Consider the following 10,917-nt stretch of genomic DNA (forward strand, 5'->3'; position numbering starts at 1 on the left):
CACCCTCGTACTGACAAAAAAAAAAAAAGAAAAAGAAAAAGCTGCATTTTTACGGTGCTGAAGGTCCTTCCACAGCTGGGTTCTACCACAGAGAAAGGCAAAGCCGCAGTGGGAGGAGGAAGGAGACGATGGGCAAAGAGGGGCAGAGGTTGCTCTAACAAATATTCTTGCTAATCCCAGTTCCCACATTCACTCTGCAGCGCTAAACTTTCTTCCAAGCAAAACTTTTTTTTTCTTGAAGCGTTGCTGGAAAGCAGAAGCAGGGAGAGTTCGCTCACACTTCTGTTGGACGCAGCAAACTTCTCCCTTTTGTTCCTGGATATTATTTACATATAATACAGTATTATTTTTGCTACTGGGAGAAAAAAATGGATGCATTCAGAGCATTTGAGAATGAGTCGCTCTTGCCCAGTTCCTCTGGTCCTGCCAGCTGGGATCCCTTCCGACGTCCCTTGGACTCCATCCAGCCCTGGCACTTCAGGCTCCTGGCAGCAGTAATGTTGGTGGTGACCTCCCTGTCGCTTGCTGAGAACCTGGCTGTAATCCTGGTAACTTTTAAGTTCAAGCAATTGAGACAACCTGTCAATTATGTTATAGTCAATTTGTCTGTGGCTGATTTCCTGGTCTCGCTGACTGGTGGCACCATCAGCTTTCTAACAAATCTGAGAGGTTATTTTTATATGGGATACTGGGCTTGTGTACTGGAAGGATTTGCTGTCACATTTTTTGGTAAGCTTGATTGTGTTTGTAGTTGTGTGTTATTTTCCTCCAACTTCCTTCAGTGTATTTTACTGCAGCTCCCCAAGTCACTGCCTTTGCATGCCTTTGAATTCACTGGTGCTTTTCCCAGATATTCTGTACTGGAACACAATTGCAAGTGAAAAATGTCTCTCTTTCTCTCTCTCTGGTCACAGACATGGCCTGTCCCATGTTTACTGGTCATTGAATGTGTTTCATATAATGCAGAAAAGCTTGCCAGTAGAATAACAGTGTTGTGGGGTTTGTGGTAAAACAATTTCAGGGGGATAAATCCCCATCCAAAACTATTTTCAATATTTGTATTTAAGTCTGTGCATATATGGGTGAATAAGAGAGAGAGAGCAAAAGAGTGAGTGGCTGCCCATAAACTGTGGAAAATCTCAGGGCACAGAAAACTCTCATGTTCCCTACCCTGCAGCGGTTTTGAGGAGCAGAGACACACACCTGTAACAGCCACTGCACACACCTACGGCTTTTTGTGATTTTTTTTTTCCATTCCTTTGTTCACTAACTACAAAAAAGTATTAGAAGTACTCTAAAAGGAAAAATCATCACCATGTAGTTCCCTGTGTAAATACAGCTCTGCAGAATAAATGGGAAATCAGTTTAAAATGGGGCATCTACTTACTTGAGACAGACACTCGTTTCTGAAGCTGCATAAAGACAGCCAGTAATGCTCCTCACTGCCCTAAACCCCACACAGTGCTGATCCTCAGCCTGAAAAGGAGCCCCACAGCTGATCTCCACCTGTTTGAGCTACACAGAGGGAATGTCAGTGAGGGACAGTGTCACCAAATCAGTTTGTGGCACGTAAGCCATGTCCCACGGAGAAAGATGAGGCTGGTTCAAGGTTTTGGTGGCCAACCAGGTGATATGTGCCTAAAAAACTGATAATTTGATGTTGTGGGCAGCTCTCTGTAGGTTTGAGTTTTATGGCAGTCTGAAGTATGACATTTTTTACAAAGATAACCTTTTGAAGATATCTCTTAATTGGTTAATTTGGATGGTACACATAATTTGCAACTTTTCAGAGTAGAACCAAATGAAAAATGAAAGTCATAGTCACTTAACTGGCCCAATTAGCTGCTTGGTTTTGTAGCCGTTATACTGTGGACTGACAAATATGAAATTCTTATGCTCTTAATTAATATTAGAATAAAGCACATAAATTGCACATCCTTTCATAACTCGGGTCAATAGAAAAGGTGTCTAATGGGGGGGGGGAGGGGGTCAGACACTGAAACTGGCTGCCCAGAGTGGTTGTGGAATCTCCATCTCTGGAGACATTCAGAGCCCAGCTGGACTTGGTCCTGGACCACCCGGTATGTGGACCATGCTGGAGTGGGGAGGGGGGATGGTGACCCCCGGAGATGCCTTTCAACCCAAACAGTTCTGTGATTCTGTGATTTGGGATGGCGCTGGCATTTCGGTGAATCTGCTCAACTTGTGACGCCGTTTTCTTGTCGCAGGCATCGTTGCTCTCTGGTCTCTTGCTCTGCTGGCCTTCGAGCGGTACGTTGTGATCTGCCGGCCCTCGGGGAACCTGCGCCTGCAGGGCAGACACGCAGCCCTGGGCATCGTCTGTGTGTGGGCCTTTTCCTTCGTCTGGACCGTTCCACCAACCATGGGCTGGAGCAGTTACACCACCAGTAAGATTGGAACTACCTGTGAGCTTAACTGGTAAGGCCACTCTCACATCTCTAATGGAATGAACCACCCTATACCTTGAGCTTTTCCTCAGGAATCAAAGAGGACAAAGAGACAGATTTTTTTCAGAAGACTGGACAAAGCCCTGAGCAACCTGGTCTGACCCCACAGCTGGCTCCACTTGGAGCAGGAGGTTGGACTACATGTCCCTTCCCACCTGATGAGCCCCACAGTTCTGTGGGAGTGACCTGTGGCCATAAGACCCTGTCCTAGCTCGGGGCAGGGAGATGGTGCAGGACTCCCACCTGGTGATGCAACTTTGTAAAGGGGCACTTGGAATAAAAGCAGTTGACCAAAATATTAGTGACAGCTTTGAAGGGCAAAATTATTACTTCAAGAAAATAATAACACCAAGTGTTAGTAACACATGCACAATGTGTTTTGTATTTTATACAGGTACTCAGGAGCTTATGCTGACCATACGTACATTATTGTGTTCTTCACCACCTGTTTTATAGTGCCTTTAGTGGTGATTTTGGTATCCTATGGAAAACTGGTGCAGAAGCTAAAAAAGGTAAGAATAATCACTATAAGTAAATATATTATAAAATGTTTGTGTTGGGGATTTTTAAGTTTGACTTTCTATAGAGATCAGACCTAAGCAGATCAGAGTTGCAGGCAGCAAACACACTCAGTTACATCCCTCGTTATATAATTATCCCTACACACAGAAATGTGTGCCATGGTTAGAAGTGGTTTTTCAAAGTGTGCCGTTTGCATCACTTATCAGTACATCCTATTTGTCAAACATCATACAAGTGAAAGGATGTCTGCCTCATAAATAAAGAAACAGAATGACCAAGTATTGGTTTATTTGCAATTGTACTTCAATTCAGTGACATTTCCTAAGACTCAAACCAGGCAAATCAGAATGTAGCTTAAAATGACGTTTTGAGTAAATTTTAAGACTCCTGGCTACTGGTTTGTAACAATTATATGCAGAGGGAGATGTAGGATTTGTAAATTAGGCAGTGCTGTTTAGTAAGTAAAATATTAGATTGTCCAGGAATATTTTAAAGGCTTGAGAAATGCTTTTGAATTTTATTTAATGGTTACATTCACCTGATACAAAGAAGAAGCTGCAAAAAGTGAAAAAGAAGACAATAGAAAATAGGAAAATTCGTATCTGGAAATGGATTTTGGGACAATAGTTTTGGACAATATTAATATTTCTATTTACTACAAAGCTGCCTTGCCTTATTGCTTCAGTAATAAATTCAGTGATTTTCTTTCGATTAACTGATGTTTTGAAAGTATTTGGGATAGTCAAATTTATTGTATTTAGACTGTTGTTCTTTCTAAAAGTAAAATGAAACCAAAGGGAACTTTGGGTGACATTGTGATTCTTCTGAAAGGACTTTTCTTGATTTCCTCATGGATTCTTTCAGGGGAGAGAAGGTTGAATGGCTGGGAGAGGCAGATTTCAGAATTAACACACAAGAGGTGGGATGTGGATGGTGGGAGGGGCAGCCAGTGCCTGCCAGGGAGAGGGGCCCTGGAGAGCAGGATAGAGGGGTGCCTGAAGAAAATCATTGCTGAGGACTCAGACTCTCCTAAGAGAATCTGTAAAACTATGGTTCTGTTATTCTGAATATCCAGAATTTCTATCAGTATTTTATTTCATCTGTCCTGCCCTACCTGCAGAGGAAATGGGATGAAGGGGGAGCGCTGGGGGCCAGCTCAGTGTCGGGGTGAGGGACAGCCCAGAGCAGCCACCTCAGTCTCCTACTCCTGCCAGGGACCCAAGGGGACAGGGACACCTCCAGGAGGTTCTTCCTGGTAGGGGAACCCACACCAGGATGGTGTGGGATGGCCTGGGACATTACCCCAACAGAGGGGGTGTAAAGGACAGTGAGACCACTTGAATCCAGCCCCTCCATGGGACTGCCAGAGCAGTGGCTGATCTGTTACTCAGGTGCTCAAGAGGTGCACAGAAAGGACCATTTCCTTCCTCTTAAAAGTCTGCAAGTGAAAAAAAAAAAAAAGAAGGTGAGATGGGGAGCAAGGGAGGCACTGTTGGAAAATGTCACCGTCAGTCACAGCAGACGTCATGAATGACCCATTCTGCCATTTGAGTCAAGTCAGGATGTCTTCAGGAAGGCTGATCAGCGCCACGTAGTGTGTGCCAGCATGGCCTGGAGCCACTCTGGTGTGATCTCACTAGGCTGTCTTTCTCACTCCTCCCTCTGTTATCCAGAAAAAATAGCAGTGTTATTTAAAAAAATCACACTTCTGGGTGAGTTGTGTGTTTCACACTTCCCTCGCAGCTCAGGGACCTGGTGGATGGCCCAGCCAGGGAACAGGGGTACCCTCAGGGGGCCACATTACAGGTGATGTAGTCATAACTATCTGGTTTATGTCAGTCCTGGCCTTTGGCTCTGAAAAACCAATACCTGCAACACAATCTGTAAATCTGTAATGAATTACCATATGGCCGTATCTCACAGCTAAACTCGTTTTCAAAAATCTGACTGCAGTGAACAGAGAGAGGCCCAGGCACCTGAACTGGTGTCTTGGTCTTCCCAACCATCCTTCTTCCCAGATTTTGGCTGCCATGTCCCATGGTTGCCACAATGCAGGCTCGGTCCCGAGTAACACAGTTCTGTCTTAGTAAAGTCTGCCAGTCCCTTAGTCCCTGTGGCCCCAGCTTTACAGAGCCAGTAGTAGCTTTCACTGCAACTGCAAAGTTGATGGAAGAAATTCATTTTCAGGAAATGATCAAATTAACAGTTTAGCACAGAGGTAAATTATTTTGGCAGCATTTCCTTTGTTTGGAAGGTAAAGCAGCAGTGTGTGGTTCCTTACCAGTTTTTAGACAGAAAGGAGAAGCCATAGCTGAGAAAAAGGCCAGGCTGACATGAGACAAAGATGAAACAGTTGAAAGTGCAATCAGGGAGATTGTGTTCCTTCCCCAGGGTGATTGAACTTCTGCTGAAAGAGAGGCTGGGCTGCTCTCTGTGTAGGTACAGCACATGTGAAAAAATGCTGTAGAAATGTCATATATTGACAGTGAATCTCTTAGCCTTGCTCCATACCTAACACAACCTTTACTGATGGCTTAGAACTTGTAGCAATTATAACAGTTCATTATTGTTACTATTATTTTATTATATAACAGCATAGTACATGTGTTATATATGTTTTATATAAATGTTATATAACAACAACATAAAAAGCCAACATGAATTGCAACTTTCTACAGGGATGAGGACACCCCCCTCCCCAGGAGGTGCTTTAAGTATTTAAGTACTAAATATGATGAATTCTCCGAGTGCAGCTTAAGGGTTATAAGGGGAAATGTCTCCATAGAGATCTAACATTACTGCAGGAAGTTAAAAGGCCATATTATGCCAAAAAATCTTACTTTATTAGCATGCATTATTTTAAGACCTGGCATCAGTTTCTTCTAGAGCCATACAGAGTTATCATTAATTACTTCCCATGTAAACTAACATTACATTACAGTGCCTTGTTTCACTAAGTCATCAGAAACAAAAGAAGGATGTTTCCCAGGAAGACATTGTTTGACATCACATAATCACTGTATCAACATCCCTGCCCAGGCATGATCAGTGAGGGGAAGAGGGAGAGCATTCCTACTAAATACCCCGATTCCCCTTTTTTAATTCTGGTGTCATCGGATCATAGAGGCTCTTCTGGTGAAGGCCATAAAGCACGAGTGAACTGGTGTGACTGTCCCCCAGGGCGAGTGGATTGCCCAGCCTGAGCAGTGCTGTCTGTACCAACCCATATCAGTCACCTACTTGTCTCTAAAGGCTCCATGGACTAGAAAGTTCTGGAATCCAGCTCACTGTCTGCTCATGAGTCACCACGGTGTCCTTCTTTTTCACTTTGGCAGTAAAAATAAAACTATAGAAGAGTTTACTACTGCCAGTATAGGGTAAATCCTGTCCCTGAGCAGGAACTGTGACACCCTGTGGTCAGAAACAGCCTCCTCTTGTGCTGCCACGTTTGGGAAGTGCAGGTCTCTTGTCCCAGCATGGCAGGTCCCCTGCCTTGCTCACTAAAGTCGCTGTTGGAGGCCTTGTTCTTTGTTTTTTAGAATCTTTTATCTCTTCTTTAAAGGTGTCAGAAACACAGGGCAGGCTCAGAACTACCAGGAGACCGGAAAGACAAGTGACCAGAATGGTGGTTGTCATGATTGTTGCTTTTCTGATCTGCTGGATGCCATATGCCGCCTTCTCCATCCTCGTCACTGCAGACCCCTCCATTGAGCTGGATCCTTGTCTGGCAGCAATCCCAGCCTTCTTTTCCAAAACAGCTACTGTTTATAATCCAATTATTTATGTCTTTATGAACAAACAGGTAATGTATGCTCTCAAAATGTCTTTAACGCTCATATTTTGCTATTTTATCTTTATAGTGAATTATTTCTACCTGCCTCTGTGTTAGTTAACAAGCATTACAATATCCAGCATTTAGAACAAAAAAAAAAATAATCTACCTGCTGTAAGATAGCATAAGCCTCTGTGCATTATTAAAGTATGTGTTAATAATTATTAGGTTTAGATATTATAAAGGAAAATCAGCCCTTAGTGAACGCCAGTTGGTTTTCTGTATGAAAATCCTGTTCTAAAAACTGTCCCAGTGTATTGCCATAATTCTTCAGGAATGCAGTGATTTTGAGGTGGGGTGGAAGTTTTGAAAGCTTGAATTTGTGTCGGGGAAATGCTGCATTTGCAGTTGTATGCGCAGTGGGGTAGAAGCACTGCAGGTGCCCATGGACAGGGAGTTTTCTTCTCTGGAATGAGGGCAGAGGATCAGTGTATGAATAGTGTATGAAAGCAACTCATGAGTCTGGAAGAAATGACCAATTTTGTCCCTTAGATGTGGTTAATTACAAGCAGAAGAGGAAAATAGTTCGGGTCTTTTTAGAACATCATTAGATTTAGAGTTCTCCATGGTGGCATGGGCAAATACATTTTATAGGGTTATTTCCTTATATTCCCAACTGATTCATGAGAGAATTTCTAAGAGTTTTAACTAACACACAGACTGATTTATAGAACTGTTTTAAAATTTCTCATGTGTTTTGATTGACCTCCTGTTTTATTCACTTTTCTAGTTCAGGAAGTGTCTGATTCAAATGTTCAGTTGCAATGCCACGGGAGTTGCAGAGTCCAACACGAACCCAAGTTCAGAGAGAGCAGCGCTAACCCCGGACAGGGGAGGCAGCCAGATGTCCACCGTGGCAGTTCATAGCACCTCTTCTGAAAGGAAAACTGGAGATGAACGTGGAAATTGCCAAGCCTTTGCTCATTTGGCATCCTCAGAAAACAAAATTCATCCCATGTAGAGGGGGAGATAAGATTGTTAACGCAGTGCTAAAGTGTATTTCAGTGTTACAGCCATCTAATATAAAATTATGTTGTCTCTGGGGACATTATACTCCTGTGGGCACCGGAGGTTCCAGCTCCTCAGTGCATGCAGGAGCTCCCTGGCTCTGCAGGTGCAAACACCCAGCCAGGTGAGTCCCTTCCTCGTCTGTGTTCCCCTTTCCAATCCACAGCAGGCAGTGGCACCACACTGCTGTTCTCCTGTTGTGTCTCTTGTCTCTCCCATCCTTAAATTCCTTTTAATTGAGCTGTTGATCCTGGCACAAATTACTGACTCCTCTGCTTTCAGAAGCAAGGAGTACAACATGAGTACACTTTCTGTAAACAGTGAAGGAGAATGGAAGTTGCCAGCTTTCCATCTCAGATTAATTCACACGATGCTGTGCGGCAAAATACTTGGCTTTAGTGGAACGTCACTTGCACATGCAAAGCCAAACGTGCCTCTGAGTGTAATAAAGACAGATTTCTGTGTTAAACAGCCTTTGGGATCATTGTATAAAATGCTGCTAAGAACTGGCATATCAGATTTTTAATCCTGTATAAGATCTACCTTTATTGAGTGCATTTTAGAAGAAAAGGCAATGGCTGACTGTATTTAAATACTTTAATATGGAAAACCATTATTTCTAGAGAAGATATTTGTACAATACCAGTTGAAAAAAATGTTACTCCATAGTGGTATAGAGAAGCTACAGTAACTCTGTCCTGTACAGGCCTTACAATAGAAATGGGATATGGAATGAATCATCCATGGTTCAGTTTTACTTCAACAAAATTAGAATTATTCAGGCACGAGTGTATCTGACATCCAAGGCAAACATGTTACAGCAGGTACCTACTTAGGTTACTGCTGATGTTTTTTTGTTTCATCAAATACGTAAGAATTATTCAAGAAGATCTTTCTGTTAAAAGATCCTTTGCAGGTAAAATGTGATCCCTGCAGGAAGTTATTTCTGTGGCACTCTCCCTTAACACTATGGGGGCAGTTTGTTCCCACTACCCAACTCCCCACTGTGCCTCCTCTCCCCAAGGGCAGCTCTGGCTGTGTCACCCAGGCCTCAGCACCCTTCACCCTGGAGATAATTTACAATTCCCTTTTTTTGGGAAATTTAGTTTCAAGATTTAGACAGCTCACTTGTAACATTTTAAACACATAATTTTTAATATGCAGTTTTTGTACATTGTGACCTTCCTCTTAATTCATCCTGGACTGAAATTTGTTTTGAATTTGATCCTTTTTCTGTGTTCTGAGTAGAAGAACGTTCATGTTCAAATGCCCTGATTTCTTTTCGGAGTGGTAAGATCCAAAAGAGGTGAGTTACTCTACAGATAAAATCACAACCTGCTCATGTGAGAACTCACTGCAAAAGAGTCTACAATCTCCCTATTAATCTCACAAAATTTCACCTGGTGACTGTCTTTTACAGTGTCATTTTGGCGGGGCTCAATCTTAAACCCAAATGTTGGTCCTTATTCTGACAGCCACATTCTTTACCATTAATCCTGTGGGATCTAGAGCAGAAAAGTGAACAGATCTCTGTGCCTCTTTTAAATGTTTTGGAAATATGGTGAGACAGGAAGGGTGAGGTATTCAGTTATTATTGTATGCACCGTTTTGTGCTCATTAGTCTGTTATAACAGTCAGATACGATTTGAAAGTGACAATTCTTGCATTTAAGACTCAGATTTTCTCTTTCAAGGATATGTTGACCTAGGTTAATCACATGTTAATGGTATTGGATATATTAAATCATGAAGAATTGGCAGAAGTGCTAGTGTTTAATTAAAAGCACCAGAATTACTTTATCTCCTGAGAAGGTGAGGATATGTAAAGTACAGCTTTGTGGGACCAAATAAGGCAGCAAAACTTAAGTAACGGCAACGAAAAACACGACGTAAAAACTGCAGGGGAAACCACAGAAAACAGCAACTCAACATCTGATTATTGGCTGTGTCATCCTCAGAGAGGGTCACTCAGGATGAAGTGGTACTTGTACAACGTTTCACCAAGGAAAACCTGCTTTGCATCTGTAAATTAATTGAGGACAGCGGTTTGTAAAGACGGTCAAAGACAGCGTCTCCAGCTAACACAAGCGGGTCCCCACCCACTAAATGCAGTAGCAGCCAGCGCAGGGTGAGCCCGGGGTCACTGCAGTGCCGAGCAGGGCAGGGGGACACTGACACCAGCCGTGAATTACTGCTCTCGAACAATGTAGGGCAGGGCAGTGATAGAGGACCCTCCGGGCACTGCTCACATTCCCCCACAGGGCAGACAAATAGCTTTGGCTTTTTTATAAAGGGGAAGGGAGAACCGCAGCACAAAAGGAACAAACCAGGAATCCTCAGAGGGAGAGAGCATGCAGAAAAAACTGAAAAGTCACGACACTGAGCCCTGCTTCCTTTTGCAAGAGCTAGAAAGACAAGGCAGGATTTTAACCTCAGGTCCAGGGGTCCCCCGTGCCCATCCAGCACTGCCCTCGCAGACACCTGGACTCCTGCAGAGACGAAAGTTCTAATGGCATTTTGTTTTCTGGGCAAAACTAATTATCATATAGCTTTATTTATATGGGAAACAGTTTTGAGATAACAAAGTTGAAAGATAAAGTTTGTTATAATAAGGTTATTAAAGTTGGAAGATAAAAAGAAAACCTGGAAAAAAACTCCAAACTATTTTCCAGTGCAGTATTAGAGGTTTCAAATTGTTCCTGTTCTCTGGACATCAGTAAAGCACTGGCATTACTTTTCTCACAGAGAATTCTTTGTTGAGGTGTTAGTTTTTTAAAGGGAATTTTAACTACTTTCTTACTGTTTGCATCCAACTGTTCTGCTGTTATTCAGACCATTAATTAAAGGTGTGGCAGCAGTATTTAGACATGTAGATGACAAAAAGTGCTTACAGACTTCACTGTCAAAGATTTAGAGAAGCATTATACAGATCCAAAATAGCACTGAAGAAGACAATAGATAATTATGAAAAAACCCCAAATTAAATATGTGTTAAAGATGGTAACACTTGCACTGGGTGACAAGAATAAAAACAAATGAGGATTAGTTAGAACAAAAATACGGAGACTCTCGTCTGTGAACTTCTCCA

The 10,917-nt window shown here is 42.6% G+C and overlaps 1 protein-coding gene across 1 annotated transcript; it reads left to right on the top strand.

Moving 5' to 3' along the window:
- Nucleotides 1–368: 368 nt before the first annotated feature.
- On the top strand, nt 369–7,783 carry LOC114067416 (opsin-VA-like). Its single transcript, XM_027902826.1, has 5 exons — nt 369–729; nt 2,229–2,439; nt 2,863–2,980; nt 6,553–6,792; nt 7,553–7,783. Exons 1-5 carry the CDS (start codon nt 369–371, stop codon nt 7,781–7,783), a joined length of 1,161 nt encoding a protein of 386 aa, XP_027758627.1.
- Nucleotides 7,784–10,917: the final 3,134 nt, after the last annotated feature.

The sequence above is a fragment of the Empidonax traillii genome, unplaced genomic scaffold (genome assembly GCF_003031625.1).
Source record: "Empidonax traillii isolate 1590-97213 ecotype Southwest subspecies unplaced genomic scaffold, ASM303162v1 scaffold912:size315693, whole genome shotgun sequence".
Taxonomy (NCBI): domain Eukaryota; kingdom Metazoa; phylum Chordata; class Aves; order Passeriformes; family Tyrannidae; genus Empidonax; species Empidonax traillii.

What these genes read in the sequence shown, in the direction of transcription:
- LOC114067416 (XM_027902826.1), top strand. Translation starts at nt 369, where the DNA reads ATGGATGCATTCAGAGCATTTGAGAATGAGTCGCTCTTGCCCAGTTCC. An exon ending in ATTTGCTGTCACATTTTTTG is followed by an intron (nt 730 to 2,228) that starts GTAAGCTTGATT and finishes TTCTTGTCGCAG; the next exon opens with GCATCGTTGCTCTCTGGTCT. An exon ending in ACTACCTGTGAGCTTAACTG is followed by an intron (nt 2,440 to 2,862) that starts GTAAGGCCACTC and finishes TATTTTATACAG; the next exon opens with GTACTCAGGAGCTTATGCTG.